Source organism: Cryptomeria japonica, chromosome 11, assembly GCF_030272615.1.
Source record: "Cryptomeria japonica chromosome 11, Sugi_1.0, whole genome shotgun sequence".
NCBI classification, from domain to species: domain Eukaryota; kingdom Viridiplantae; phylum Streptophyta; class Pinopsida; order Cupressales; family Cupressaceae; genus Cryptomeria; species Cryptomeria japonica.
In genome coordinates, this window is record NC_081415.1 from 531,829,197 (window position 1) to 531,845,683 (window position 16,487).

Genomic DNA, 16,487 nt, shown 5'->3' on the forward strand with positions numbered 1-16,487 from the left:
TCTTTACATGACCAGCTTTGCCACAAAACCAACAATGACCATTTTTGTTTCTAGACTTTGATCTCCTTGCTGATTTTGAATGTCTATGATAATTATTTCTGCCTCTATTATGGCTCCTACCTCTATTTTTCAGTGCTTACCACCGTTAAGGCTTCACCGGATGAAGGTTCTTCATTCTTTCTTCTCAAATCCTCGCTGAGAAGAGTAGTTGATACATCATTATAAACTAACTTATTTTTATCGGATATTGATGTGTTAACTGTTGTTAGAATGCCATCCCAACTTCTTGGCAAAGAACATAATAAAAGAACAACCTTGCTCTCATCATCTTGTGTCATCCCCACCGAAGTTGCTTGACTAATCAATGCATTAAATTCATTGATGAGATTTGCCATAGCGCAACCTTCCTTCATCTTAAGCTTGTACAACCACTTCATGATAAACACTTTATTGGCAACTGACTCCATTTCATACATGGCTGTGAGTTTATCCCATACATCTTTCGTTGTTGCTTCACCCGTGACATTGAAGATAACATTGTTGGACAGCGAGAGAAAAATTGTTTCTCTTGCCTTCTTGTCTAATTTTTCTTATTCTTCATCAGCCATCGTAGTTGGCTTCTTTTCTTTCCCTTCAAGTGCAAATGAAAGGTCTTGCTTTATCAGCAAAGACTCCATCTGCACCTTCCATAACCCAAAGTTATGACCGGAAAACTTCTCTATCTTCGCTTCTTCCATGATTCAGGAATTTCAACCACCGAAATATTAATAGCGATCTAACCTCGCTCTGATACCAATTGTTAGGATTTAAAGCAAATTTAGAAGAGCATAAATCTGAACAATGAATTCACAAACAAAGACAAATGAGACACACCATTTATCGAGGTTCGATAGATTGCCTACATCCACACTTAAAGCAAGGGAATCAATTTTATTGATGACCAATTCTAGTTTGTTCATACATAGCTGCAAGCAGCTTTAGAATACACACAACAAATGATATTCAACCAGCACTTAAAGAGCTTACAAACAAAAGATGAAGAGCCAAAGGTTTTGGCGGTAAAATGGAAGGAGTCCGTTGGACTTCACTTCCAACATGTAAAAGAATAAATGATAGGCAACTTTCATCTGTTATAGATGGAAATGGTCTGGTAGACATGCATTCAAAATGGGGAAGCATAGACAAGGGTTGTGAGCTATTTGACCGAATAACTCAAAAAAAAAATGGTTTCATGGAATGTTGTGATTGCAGGATATGCAGAAATGGATTTGTTGAAAAGAATTAAACCAAATGAGAGATTTGGAGTAGCATATGGGCATACATTGAAGCACTAAGGATGGAGGAATTTTATCAGGTGTTTTAGTTGTTACTACTCTTGGTAGACGTGTATGCAACAAATGAAAGCATAGATAAGGAATGTTGAACTGTTCAACAAAATGCCTCATAGAAATCCATCAATTGTCAGGTATCTTGAATAGGAACAATATGAATTTTGCAAGAATGTTTTAAAAACCTTCAAATTGTTATGAAAAATAAATAAAATATTCCTTTATTCTAATATCAAATGTTACATTTGATATACATTTTAAAGTGGTGGAGATGGCAGAAAACAGTTAAATAGTTTAATTGTGCAGAAACTACCTCTCTAATTGTCTACCCCAATCAATGTAATATATTTACTAACAATGTAATACATTATACTAACAATCCCCCCCTCTTACATTGTTCTTTATAAATGTTTATCCAGAAAGCCCCCCTTATGCCTTACATAATAAAAATTGCTGATTATAGAATATATATAGACACATTTTATGAAAAAAATATTTGAAGAAACAAATTATGAATCAAGTTTAGCTCCATCAAGCTATCTCGTAACCCTCAGAAAGGTGTAGCCTCTATCAGATATCCCAAATTATTCAGCAACAATCCATACTGAGCCCTCTAGCCACATGGCTTCATCAAGTTGCCTGATAACCCTCGGAAGGGTATAATTCTTGAACACAACCTTGAGTACTACTGGACAACCATCCATATTGAGCTTTTCACCAAACCCCTTACCTGTCTCCAAAAACAAACTTCACAATACATATATCCTCAAATATGCCAGCAACAACAAGGAATAAACAAGAAACCAAAAAACCAAAAATGCTTCTCAAGCAAAACACCATCTCAAAGCGAGAAGCTAACATGAGATGATGGAAATCGTCCATCCTCCTGTGCCACCAGCCTTCAATGAAGTGAAGACTTATAGCACTTCTCCAGAATCACTAAGAGAATCATAAAAAATTACTTGATCATTTGATGAATCCCCATTCTCAATATAATCTTGAAATGTTTTCTTCATTGATTTTGTCTTTGAACTTTCCTTTAATAACTTCTCTAGCTCGACTTTTACACGACCAAGCTCTATGACCTTTTTTCTTACAATAGAAACATTTTATATCTTCATTACTTGTGCTTGATATTTTATTATGGTTTTGAACATATAATGCATTTTCCTGTTGAGAAACACCTTGTAAATCTTCTGCATCTGTTCTCTTTTCTTCTACTAAAAGAGCTTAAATCATACTTCTAAACTCTAGGAGATTATTTGGCTGAGTGTAAAAATAATATTATTGTATTTTGCAGGTAAGTTGTTTAACAAGATAGCCTTAACATCTTCATCATTTAATGGAGCCTTAACTTCTGCTAATTGTCTGATAAGAGATCTCAAACTACTTATATGACTTGACATTTTGACTCCATTGTCCATTTTGAACCTAAACAATTGAAGTTTTAGAGAGAATTTTGCATTTAATGCCTTTTCTCCAAACAATTTATTGAGATTATCTCAAATATCTGCTGATGATGTATCCAAATCTATATGATGTAATTCTGAATTGGAAAGAGAAAGACCAATAATAGCTTTGTCTTTATCATCTTTGTTCTCCCACTCTAATAATTTAGATGCATCCGTAGTTTTCGTTTCTTTTCCACTCACTATTCCCCATAAATATTTATTCATTAATTGCATCTGAATTTTTATTTTCCAAGTATGAAAATTAAAACCAAAATATTTATCTAGTGTATCAACCACAATCTCCATAATGAAATATCCCTTTTATTTTTCAATAATTACTTCACTAAAATTTTAATATTTGTTTCTAAGCCCTAATTTCCCCTTCCAAATTAAAGAAAGAGGGAACTACAATCAATTTACATACACAAAGATTGCTTGGAATGTCACAACATAAACACAAAGATTGTTTGTTGTTCTCTCACACCATATTCACAGGCACATAAACATATGCACAACTTCAAATACTCATTGCATATTCATAGGCGTTCAAGGAGACCGCTCTGATACGAGTTGTTATGAAAAATACATAAAATATTCCTTTATTCCAATATCAAATATTACATTTGATATGCATTTTATAAAGTAGTGGAGACGACATCTAAAGAAGTTAAATAGTTTAACCGTGTAGAAACTACCTCTTTAACTATCTACCCTAATCAATGTAATACATTTACTAACAATGTAATACATTATACTAACATGAATGCCTTTTAAATCTTAGAAATAATGAAGCATTTCTGTTTTAAAAAAATAAAAATAAAAACAACATTTAGATTGATGTTTTCTAGATTTCATGCAATTAAAAAACAACATTACAGTTGAGGGTTCTTTATTCGGTGCCTTTTCTATATATATTCCCAAATAATTTTTTATGCATGTGTGCATATGTAGACTGCGTATACCACTGGACATATATGATCACTTATATTTATTTTGATAATGTACAAATGTGTATATGTAGACTGTTGACAATGGATATATGTACATGTACATATGCATCTAGACATTTACAGAAATATGCCATAATGAATTGTTTTCTTGCAAGTCCTAAAAAAAACCATAATAATCATACATACAAAAATGTTATTGCTGTGTACTTTTAAATCATCTTTTAGTTGATATTAATAATCCAACACAAACTATTCACAATTGGATATATACACATGTACATACACATTTGGATATTTAAAGACATACATTATAATCAATTGGTTTATTTGAAATATAAATTAAAATGAAAGTAAATGCATAATAAGCATATATAAAAAAGGATTCCATGTATTATTAAATGAGTTGTAATTCATGATCTATAGAGGTATCAATAATCTAATAGTATCTGATATTAAAATTGGAAAAGAACATGAATTTTCCATAAGATAGACAATAATTTGACAATATTGTTGAAGTAATGAGGATAACAACTCAGTAGTTAATTAATCAATTATTAATTACTTGGGTCCATTATTATTTTTTTACACTTAAGATATACTTAGGAGTGTTTTTATATTATTAGATCAAGCTAATTATAGATCAAGTTGTCTCCAATTATGTGATTAAGACACTTGTTATGCATTGATTTAATCCTCTCCTAGGGTTTTCATCTAGAGTTTTTTCTTTATGCTTTTATAAGAATTAATTGTTTTCATTGCAATCTATCCAGTTCATTTAGAGATTAATCTCAATATCACATTCCTATTGGATCAATCTCTCTCAAGGTTGCACATCATCAATCATAACTTTTTCTCTTTAAATATAATCGATGTTTTGGTTGCAGATGGTTCTTGGAGTTGTGGAGATAGTTATCAACTCCAAAAGAGATAAGATCATGAGATTCCATCAGGCCATAAATTTTGTTGATGTTGAATAAAGATTTCACAAGAAACCAATACAATTAGATGTCTTGGATTGAACCCACATTAAAAGGTGTTCTTGCCTTTAATTTCAAAGCAATTGGGGCCACCATTAAGAAGTTAAGAATACACCTACAATAATTTATTCCTTCCTTATTTTCAGTTTACTTTATAATCAACAGACAATAATTCACAATACCTCTATAAGAGATTGATAACGCTAGCTATCATGCTATATGTTAAGAGATTTTCTTGCTTTTAATTTCATAGCAATTGGGCCACCACTAAGAATTTAAGAACACACCTACAATAACTCATTCCTTATTTTTAGTTTACTCTACAAGAAACAAACAATAATTCCCAATTAGCCTTTAAGACATTGACAATGCTAGCTATGATGCTCTTCTACATTGTTGTGTCCTAAAACCACTACTCCATAATCCTATAACTCTTCTAACCTTCAAGTATAAGGCTTGTCTCCAAGAGCTAAAAAAAATGCGGTTCATCAACAAACTAAAGAGGGTTAAAGCCTCATTAACAAGAGTGGATAACCTCTCTTTCACTTTCGGGTTAGCTTAAACCAAACAAAGTCCTCTTAAAGACATCCTTAGCAAGATAAATGGTGCTAAAAGTAGTAAAAGAAGCAAAATTTGCAATTGTACCTAATGTAAGTTTGACAAGAAAGATTGTCACTAGGATGAAATCTAACGAACTAAATAAAATATTAAATATAATTAATAAGGGGAAACTAATAAGGTTTGTTAATGGTATTTTTCTATTAAATATGTGTTTATTTAAGGAGTGTGATTGTATCACTTGCTTCAAGGATTGGTGTGTATCCAATGGGCAACAAAGCCACAGTTTATCAGAGGAATAACAATGAAATTAAAGCATACAAGGATTGATTTAACCACAAAATGCATCAAATGAGAAGTAATGAATAATAGGACATAATTGTCTAACACCACACTAAATAAGTTAAAAATCTTAGTTATCCACATAATTTTCATACTTAGATATCTAAATTGAATTGTACGAATCAATATGCCATGGAAAAATGACAATTAAAAATCTTGTATTTTATTAGAATGTTATCATATTATCAAATAATCAAATTCATGCTAGCAAGTGTGGTAACAGAAATACAAATAGTAATGGAGACATTCACTATATAATTTGCATACATGCATTTTATTCTTCACATGGTCAATGAATCCAAAGCCTTTCTACAATTGTACAAGGCATGAGTTGAAGCACTAGGCAATATTTCACACCTACATAGCCTCTAGATGCCACTAGTAGAAGCATTTTGAGAGATTGGTTCTACTAGAATTTAACTAAAAATCTACATAAGAAATTTCTTGTGTTTCCCATTCAAAAATGTTGAATAGATCTACAGCCATATGTACCAATGAAAACCATTACCAAACTGATAATAATCTGATCTTAAATAGAAAACAAAAACCAGTAGGAGCTTCCACAAAATCTCTCCTTGAAATTGGTCTTCTTCCCTAGAAACTTGCTTCTCCTCCTTGATTTCTTTAAAAGGCCTTCTCTAAAATCAACAATAGGATATTTTAAATGATTTGTTGCTTCCAAAACCAAGAGGGCAGCATATTATCACTTTAGAAATTGCATTTAATGTCATTAGATGCCTTGCTAACTCCACCTCTAAACCTACCAATAATATCTATCAACAAGACCTCCTCCACTCACCAAGGCCTCCAAAATAGAAAGAGACCTAAAACTCACTCTTGGCACCAATTTGAATAGCTAACATTTAGGATGGAAATATGAGTGGTCACAAATGACATCTCCTATAATATTACACCCAAAAAAGAATATTCTAGGTTTGAAGTAGAATATGCCAGATTCAAAATTGAATCACGTTGTCAAACTTGCCCTCAAACTATGGCCACAATATTTACTAAATATTGGACTTTTATTAGTAATATAGTCATCCTACAACTTTATTCAACTTTATTAACCACTACGCGGAAGCCAGTGCTGCCCACATTGGGCTACACATTGCCAAAAGAGAGAGGTTTACTAAAGTGTGGCTGGAGTTTGACTCGCTAAACATTGTCAACTGCTGGAGTGGTTGCACGGATCCTAGCTGGACAATTGCCAGCTTGATCAAGGACTGCTGAAATATAATTAATGAACTAACAGATTTCAAAATCTTGCACATATACCGAGAAGGTAATAAGGCAACAGATCTACTAGCCAATCTGGCGGTGGGATATGTGGCAACCAACTGGTGGAGTAGCAGGGATGTTTTCCCCAAAAATATGTGTGATCTGGCACGTAATGATTACTGAATTAATCAATGATCCCTCATCATGACATAATTGAGTTGATAGGGAAATGACTCTTTCTGGTTTTCCCTAATCAAAAATCTAGAAACCTCCTCGGTGACTGGATTTCCTATCTCATTGTGTGGTTTTTCTGCTATTGTTTGGATATCCTTTGGCTGTGGCCCATTTTCTATGATTGGTTGGTGATAGTGAGCTCCTTCTCCTATTATTTGGCGACCAAGAACATAATGGGAGGCGATAAGAACAAACAAGAGCCCTCTACTTGCAAGAATTGGAAAAAGAATAAAGATGTCTCACAAGAAGTCATAGATGGTGGTTTCTTCCCCTACCTGGACCGGATTCATGGCCCCTTTGCTTTGATTATAGAGGCCTTTTTTAACGGATGGAAAAAAGGGAGTCTTAGGGCTTACGGTGCCGATTATCAAATTGATGAAACTTTGGTGGAGACGGTCACTCATCTGGCTACGAATGGAAGAAGGTTTTACAGGGATAGAAAAACTGGGGAGGAGGATTTGTCGAGTTTCTTTGACAAAGACAAGGAGCACTCCAGAGTCACCAAGATGGTCGATGGCGACTATAAAAAAAAAGATCTCATGGCCCCATGGGCTGACATGACAGAGTGTATAATGAGGTATATCACCCTCGATGGCAGGTATGCAAGCATCTTCTCCTACCATTTCACTATCCTAAATCATTTTCGGCATGGTAAAATTATCTTTGTTCCCTACTATCTAGCCTCCTCCCTTGAGAATAGCTTGGAAAAGCAACTGGAAAACCCTAACAACCCTATTCTTCATGAGGGACTTATTTTCCTTATCATGGAACACACTTAATCCATTGAAGTTGTGCCCCCGTTGGTTGAGATTGGCCTACAGACGAAGGTCCAAGATGTCTTTGACTTGGAGATGGACCTGGATGATAGTGGGGTTCCTATTGATGACCCTGAATACGAACCTGCGGATGAAAAGGAAAAGATGGTCACTCTTGAGATGCTCAGCAACAAGAATCACCCCAGATGGGCGGTTAGCAAATACAAAACCAACAACAAGCTGATCTTCAAGGCCAAACCCCTCACCAAAAAGAAAAAGCTAGCGAGGAAGGATCACAGCCCGAAGATTATGGACCAAGGGATTAATCTAGACATCCCTATCAATGTCCAAAAAGAAAATCAGGGGAAGGATGGTAGCCCGATGAATCTTGTCATGGAAGCCACCAGAAGCCAGGAGTGCTGCTAGAAGTGGTTCGAGCGCAAAATTGAAACCCTGAAAATGGGGGTTAAAGAAATAATTGACATTTTCACTGCTTTCCCTGAACCCAGCAAGCTAGAGAAACTCATGATCATGACTCAAAAACTCTCTCTAAATATTGAGGTAATGAAATGTAACCATGAACAAAGGATTGATAAGGTGGAATAATCCATGGTTGGGATTAAGAAAAATCTCAAGAACCTGGTCGACATTAGTAAAGAAGCCATGAAAAACAACATTGAGGGGCTTGAAAAGATTAATGACATGGTTGCTGATTATAGATCCTATCACATTGACCCGGTGAAAGATCTTCGAGGAGATGATATGGCTGCTAGAGACAACAAAACCACTGGACCCAGTTCCAGAACTAGGAGTAGAAGCAACAACAAGGGTACCTCCAGATTCATCATGGAGGAGCTTGAGGAAATCAACATGATTTCCATCCAAAAGAACAAGGATCTGGTGCTCTCGCTTAACTGAGAGCTTTTTTTCTTTGGCTTATTTGTCTACATTTCTTTTGTTTGTTTTTCTGTTCGGGGTTGCTCTCCTGTTTTGTTGTTTTTTCTTGCCGGTTTGGCTGTTGGCCGACTTTTGTAAAACTTTAGGTTTCGGGTCCTTGTAAAACCCGTTTATCCTTATCAAAAAACAAAAACCTTTGAAAAATTATATTAAAATATTTTTGGTGATGTAGGTTTGCCCTTACACCATCCAAATTTCCCCTATCAATTTCTTTTGCTTTTTCCAACACATTCTTCTGTGTTCTAGAAAAAATGTCAAATGTAAATATATGAGCATACTATTTAGATGAGGTGGAAGAGCCTCTTTAATTTATAGTGGTCAATTAAAATTGGGGTAGATAGCTAGAGGCTGGCACAACATGAGGAATAAGTGTTAAAAAAAGTATCGTTGATGATGATTGCAAATTTATATAATGAAATAAGAAATTATGAATTATTAAAATTTTTCAAATCATAAATTTATATTCCTTAAATTTGTAATAGAATTCACTCTTTAACACTTGAGTCTTAATCCTTATTTTAAATTATATATTTTGTAATTTTTTTGCACTTGTAAATAGGATTTCTCCTTTATTTCACCTATTACACAAATCATAAGATATGTTAAGATACATTCTTCAAGCGTTTAAGAGATTTGTAAGATACTTGATAGCATGCTTGGGCAAAAAAGAAAGGCATTGATAGTAGTGATCCTACTTTAAGATTTGATAAGGAGAATATTAGGCCCATTGTGATACAATGATGGAATATTGTGAACACCACACTTCATATGACAGCCTATGATCTAACTCTCAAATAATATGTAGGAAGGATTGGGAAAGTGCATTCATCTCATGGGGAAGAAGTGAAAGAAAGGCTTATGAATTCCCTATGAAAAATGTATACTAATGAGGAGTCAACTCTATTGACACATCGACTAGCCTTCCTCATTCTTTGTAATCCAGCTTAAATAAACTAAGGTAATGATGGATAAAATCATGCATTAGCATATGATGATACTATTAAATGGTGAATTTCAAATGGGTAGGATGCACTTGAGCTGAGGGTGCTTGCGTTTAGCCTCCTTTCGCAAGTTGCCAATTAATTTTTTGCAAAAAAGAATTGGTCCATATGTAAATTCATTCAATCAATCAAGAGGAACAACCTTTACCTTTGATTGATCGAAGAAGTTGGTGATCGCTCACAATGTCTTGCAACTAAAATATCAAGAGATTTAAGTAATGCTAGACTCTCATGATACGTTAGGATGTTAATTCTTCAAATAGTATATAGGTTGCTGAAAAAGCACAAAAAATGATTGGTTGGCATTCTAATGGAAAAATAAACTTCTCATAGTAGGAGTGACTCAAAATTAAACTCAAATTCTAATTCAATCCAACTAGATGTTGGTTATGGATAACTGCATATTTTCTATATTTTATCATTTGCAGTTAAAATTTGTAGCCTTTATACATTTGTTATAGTTTTTATATAATATATGCTCATTCATAACAACAAGAATAACTTTATTTATTTATTTGTCAAATCTCCTGTAAAATATCAATTCAATTCTAATATTTTGTAATTAAATTATATAATATCTATGATGAATGACTTATTCATATTATCATATAAATATTAAAAATATTTTTGTATTTCAAAATAATCTATATTTTAAAAATATTAATCTATTATCACCCCTTACAAATTACCTCAAAAAATTCTCCTAGAAACACATCTCTGCTCCTCTATTGTCCTTAGTTTTGAAATTTTGATGGAGCATATTCTTCAACTTATCAACCTAGTCTAATTTATTTTGATACTTTGAAAGTTTTTCATGATCACATCTTTTTATTTTAATGCAAGCCTAGATAATTCAAGCTAATAATTATTTATTAGTATTTATGTTCTTAACTTAAACTCTCCCCTGCATTTAAATTTTTTTTATTTCGAGCTATGCCCAAGAATAACTTCAATCTAGACCTGCCAATGGCATTTTATTGAAAGTTTCTAAAGCATTTTCAACAAAATCGAATTTCTTCATATCCTGTAAACATGGCGTTCCATAAGAACATATTTCTTTGAGGCATTCCGTGAAATAGTTCGCGTGCCTTGTTTAAGCTTACACATTTTGCATATGTCTACCAGGTCAATTGCAGCTACACCACCTGACAAAATTACTCCATTGTTTATCCATGGATGCCCATACCCTATTCCAAAGCTCCCATTTTCGCGCAGGCTGGGGGATGGGGGGATAATTTGAAAGTTAACGGTGAGGTTTATTTGGACGGAACGGATCTGTAATGGAATGTCAATTGAAAGGAATGGGCCCGCAACCACCTAAGCGATCAAGGCTTAGTGTGTGCTGTTTAAGGCTGGCCCAACGACTGGTATCTCTTATTATTATTATCCTGTAAAATTTCCATCGATGTACAGAGAAATTTTGGTAAACGATATCTATCGAGGGACGACAGGTTAGGTTGAAGGGATCAGGTGAAGTGAAGATAATGTGTTTGGAAACCAAAACCATAAACAAAAAATGATACCATCCTACCAAATCTCCATTATAATAAAATCTACTATCCTGACTAGTTTTGAAGACCGATGACAACAGATTTGGAAAGCAGGTAAACCGAATATCTATGCAATTGAATGGGGCTTATATATCGTATATATAGTCATGCTGAACTACACACATTCATATCAGTTCATTCCTCCTGCTCTCAATTCGGCTCATTCTGCTTGACAGAAGAATTTGGACAAGATTATGGCACGGAAGACTAACGAGCTTCTTTTTCTGATGCTTCTCATTGTGTGGGGTAGTTATGTGACTGCGACTAGACAATTACTAACAGATATCCCAGAAGCAGAAGAAGAAGGGTCTTCAAGTTCAAAGACTATCACTTTCTTCATGCACCACATAACGGAAGAACCCAACCCCACTGCCAAGCCTGGACTTGGACTTGGAGGACTTCAAGGCAGTGGCAATGCGATCTCTGGCCTGCAAGCCCCCATTGGAAATAACATCAACTTCAATGGCATTGGGAATGGGAATGGTCCTCTCCCATTGACTATTCCAAGTGGAGCTATCAACAATTCTCCTTTCTTTGGCCAGCTGCCTATCTCTTCCACCAACGGAGGAGTGCAGGGCATAGGCTCACTTATTCCTGGCCTTGGCCTTAATGCACCTGGCTTGGGCTTTCAGAACTCCTTTCCCAGCACAAATATTATTAATGGCGGGCTAAATCCTCAGAATCCACTTGGAAGGGAATCGGGTATCCCTCTGAATAATGTGATTGTGATTGAGGATACTCTCACAGAAGGTCCTGATCTCCACTCATCTTCTGTGCTTGGAAAGGGAGAGGGATATTATTATCACTTGCCCAACACTGCTGAAGAGGAAGATCCCAATACAATGTTGCTGGCTTTCACAGCTAAATTTGAAGGTTCTGAATACGGAGGCAGCAGCATAGAATTCTCAGGCAAAGACAACATTGCATTGGCACAGAGGGAGGTTGCAGTAGTAGGTGGGAGCGGGGTGTTCCATGACGCTCAAGGTCATGCTCTCATCGAGACAGTTTCGGACACAGTGGATGAGACAGTGCTCAAATTCACAGTCACACTTACCTATTAATAAACCCATCAATCCCTTGTATCCCGCTCTTCCCATGCTTTTTCTCCTCCACTAGTCTTTCTTTTTCATCCAGTTTAGTGATTTTGTGAATTGTACAACTTGGGTGTGTTGTGAGTGAATCCCAAACTCAATAAAAACTCTTCATTTGTTATTTAAGAAATGTAATTTCGATCTTGTCTCTGTTATAGGTACATACTTAATCTGACCTACACGGTGCGCATTGGTAGATGACAATCCATTCTAATTTATCAGTTATCAATCCTCCCCATTTTGAAAATTGTGTTGGATGTAGTAAATAACATTTACAAGAAGTTTTCATATGGCACGGTATGGATTAGATTCTAAAATACTGACTTTTAATATGCAAAAAAGTTTATATTTTTCAAAAGCTTTGGAGGTGTAGGTGTCTAGCATTTAAAAATATAGTTCTATGTGTTAAATATGATTTTCTTAAAGAGATTTTTTTGAAAAAGATTTAGTATATGGTGTTTAATAAAAAATAAATAAATTATAATGAGTATTTATATTTCATAGATTTAGGGAAATGGTGAAAGAACTACTTTTTAAATAAATTCAAGGATGTGACAAGCTCTATTGATCTCAAATCCTAATCATGAAGAAGTCTATATTAATCATTTAGCATTGTGGGAATTAAAATTAGTATTTACTGGTAGGTGTCCATTATAAATATATATAAATTATATATTTTAAAAAAATTATCCAAGATTTCAAATTTGGAAGAGTAGAAAGTGCATTTTCCTTTTATTTTCATCTTAATGTAACATTTCTTTTTGGATCACACAAATTAGGCTATGTGAAATAGAAATACATTAGGTATGTATGACATATACGACTTCTAAAACATGGTAATATTTTAGTTATGAAGGATTGGCCTAGAAATTTCAATTAATGATTAGAGCTAGCTCCAAATTATAATTCTTTTGTGTGCTAGAAAAAATTCTAATATCTGATAATCTATGCAAAGGCGGTTTCAGAGTGCCTCTATATTGCTTTGTATGTGAAAAAGGTGGAAAATAGTAAAATATTTACTTTTTATTGTCTTTTAACCTTAAAGTTATTATACAAAACAACTAATAAGATGAGACTCATGTGGATAATTCTAAGATAATAAAAAAATAGCTCTAAGATTACTAGTCACATGAATCAAAAGAGATTAAACATGGTTTTCCATATAAATTTATTTTGCATGATGTGGCTAGAATAAAATTCTAGAATTTTTAGATAAAACCTTCTTTCCTTGATAGAAGTTGGTTAAGAATATGTAGTGCTATTAAAGAGTTTTCTTGACTCTAGTTGATTAAGGTTAAGTCTTCATTATCCATATTTGAATTAAAAGTGATCAAAGAGATGTTTTCAAATCCTTGTTTGATTTCAGGGATAAGTGACAATATATTAAGAAAATAACAAAATTATATAGAGATAGAAGCTCCTAAGGTGATTTATGTTCCCCTCATTCATTAATTTATCCTAAATTAAACATTGATTTGATAGCTTATGAAAAATCAAGAATAGAAAGTTGGCTTTCATTATTAAGGACTCATTAAATCTCTTGAAATATGGAGGTTCTTTATTTTTAGGTTTTTTTTTCAAAAATGAAAATGTTGAATCAGAAGCCCTTATTTAAAGCTCAGGAGTGAAAATATTATTAAATCCATATGAATCTATGGTTTTGATAAACTTTAATGATGAGAGAAAGAGTCTATAATTTGTGTGTTAGAGATTTATGTTTTTAATCTCTATAGTAAGAACAAGGTCGTATATGAGTTATAGCTAGTTTAATGTTTTGTTAGGGAGACTACTAGTTTATTGATGGTGAATATTAGACAAGTTGTTTAGAGAGGGTGATGATCTACATCTAGCTCCTATTATGCATTCAAATAGGTGCCTTCATTTATTATCTTGGCATAGCATTTCATCTTAATAGAAACCTATGAGTGACTAGTTTTAAACATGAAGGCACTGAACATGTGATGCTATAGCACTTTGTTATCAGGCACTGAACAGTATTTCTGAGTCTTGGTTACAGTGAACGAATATTTATCTGCATCAATTACCAATTTCATTTAGATTTTTTTCCTTCCAATTCTAAGAGTGTTGCATACGTTCTCCACGTCCAAAGTTTAAATTTAGAGTGTTTTAACTTTTCATAAGACATCAGAGCATGACAATAGCTTTCTTCATGGGTGATTAGTACCACTGACTACCCCACCTAAGCTATTGATCCACAATAGTGTTGCTTTCAAGTTTAGGTTTTCAGCCATGATCTACATAGCATGTGGGCATTTATGCTTGGGAATTCATCAATTGATAGGACCATGAGAGGTAGTGTACACTAGTTTTGGATAACTCAAAGGAAGAGGAGGGAGTGGAGCTTTCATTTTCAGGATATCTATCACCTGTCTTATGCTCAGCCTTGCTTTGGGATCCAGATGAGAGCACAACAATCCCACTAATAATACGCTCTCCATCTCCTCACCATTGAAATTTCCATCCAGCTTTGCATCTGTGGCTTCCAAAATCTTGCCCTTTCCATGCAAGTCCCAAACCCATTCGACTAATCTCCAATTATGATCATCCAGGCTCCGGTCCATAGCCCTCCTTCCGCAGGCAATTTCTAGGCACGCAGCCCCAAAATTGAAGACATCTGATTCTAAGCTTGCTTTTCTGGTAACCACACATTCAGGTGCAAGATACCCAAATGTGCCTGCCAGCATTGTTGTGTCCGAGACTGCACGCTCACGTTCCACCACTCTTGCCAGCTCTAAATCCCCCAACTTTCCTATGAATTTTCCATCCAACATTACATTGCTAGCCTTTATATCTCTGTGCACAACACGTTGATCCCATTCTTCATGAAGATATAGAAGAGCAGAGGCTATGTCACAAGCAATACTGTATCTCAGGTCAAATCACTCCTATTCTTCTCCCCAAATAAATATTTGTCTAGACTTCCGTTTGGCTGAAATTCGTAGACAAGAAGCAGGCAGCCCTTTTCATGGCACCATCCGTGGAGCTGCACAAGGTTCCGATGCCTCAGTTTAGAGAATATACTCACTTCTGAAATATATTCCTTTTGCCCTTGTTTGGAGACTTGCGATATTCTTTTACTGCCACAGTCTCCTTTGATGGAGACAAGATGCCTCTGTAGACTTGTCCCTCCTTTTCCAAGCATTTGATCATTGTTGAAGTTCTTCGTTGCAGCACGAAAGACAGAGTAGGAGAACTTACGCGGGCCTTGAGAAAAGTGTTTGTCCAACTCTTTGGTTTTCAAATTGTTGGGGTTACCATGCCGCCACCGGGCTAAGAGCAGTGCCAAACCGACCACTGCAACAAAGGGTATAATTAACAAGAGACTAACATTTCTTTTGTTATTTCTCTGGAACGGTTGAATTTTGGGCTGTGTGTCGATTTCCCATGGGTATTGAGAAGAAAAGTCCCAATAGTAGACGTTGTGAGACTCCTTTGAACCGAACACGGTGGAAGTGGAGAAGCCAATCTTGACATTCTAAGGAAGAAACTGACTGAGGTCTATGTCATAAGACAAGATTGGTGTTATGGGTTTTCCATATAACATATCCATTGCGCTAAAAAAAAATAGTTGGAGTTTCTTTGCTACCCCGTCGCTGACAGAGATATTCATCTTGGAAACAACGCTATTCACATTGATTCCCACATGATTGTTATCCATGTCGAAAGAGATATTAATATTTTAGGAGCATTGTTATGTCCGTACGCTTACCATTCTTTTGTTTGTTTACTGTTCTTTTTCGAGTCTCACGTTTATTTTCATCTTCTTGCCCTGTTTTTTATGTTTTAAAATCATTTCTATGTTCGCTTTCAATTGTTCAACAGTCAGTTTATTTATTTTTTGAAGTCTTATTCAATTTGTGGATGGAAAAAGTATTATACAAACAAATCTATAAAGTTCTTGTAAATTTAATATTTTATTTGATTTTTTAATATTGTTTTTTAAAAGATTAAAAAATAATATTCTAGTTGATATATTTGTATTTTTTATGATAACTTTTAAAGTTCACATTTCTTAAAATTTAAGAAAAAGAGAGCCAATAAAAAAGTGTTG

The 16,487-nt window shown here is 34.5% G+C and overlaps 2 protein-coding genes across 2 annotated transcripts; one reads left to right on the forward strand and one right to left on the reverse strand.

Annotated features, from left to right (window-relative positions):
• Positions 1-11,518: 11,518 nt before the first annotated feature.
• LOC131860292 (dirigent protein 16-like) lies at positions 11,519-12,385 on the forward strand. The gene has a single exon (XM_059214682.1). It carries the CDS (start codon positions 11,519-11,521, stop codon positions 12,383-12,385), a length of 867 nt encoding a protein of 288 aa, XP_059070665.1.
• Positions 12,386-14,706: 2,321 nt separating this feature from the next.
• LOC131860293 (L-type lectin-domain containing receptor kinase IX.1-like) lies at positions 14,707-16,094 on the reverse strand. The gene is made up of 3 exons (XM_059214684.1): positions 15,929-16,094; positions 15,356-15,730; positions 14,707-15,281 (listed from the first exon to the last, which is right to left on the reverse strand). Exons 1-3 carry the CDS (start codon positions 16,092-16,094, stop codon positions 14,707-14,709), a joined length of 1,116 nt encoding a protein of 371 aa, XP_059070667.1.
• Between the last annotated feature and the right edge of the window lie 393 nt (positions 16,095-16,487).

What these genes read in the sequence shown, in the direction of transcription:
- LOC131860292 (XM_059214682.1), top strand. Translation starts at nt 11,519, where the DNA reads ATGGCACGGAAGACTAACGAGCTTCTTTTTCTGATGCTTCTCATTGTG.
- LOC131860293 (XM_059214684.1), bottom strand. Translation starts at nt 16,094, where the DNA reads ATGGATAACAATCATGTGGGAATCAATGTGAATAGCGTTGTTTCCAAG. An exon ending in GTCTTATGACATAGACCTCA is followed by an intron (nt 15,731 to 15,928) that starts GTCAGTTTCTTC and finishes CCTTTGTTGCAG; the next exon opens with TGGTCGGTTTGGCACTGCTC. An exon ending in CGAATTTCAGCCAAACGGAA is followed by an intron (nt 15,282 to 15,355) that starts GTCTAGACAAAT and finishes CTTGTGACATAG; the next exon opens with CCTCTGCTCTTCTATATCTT.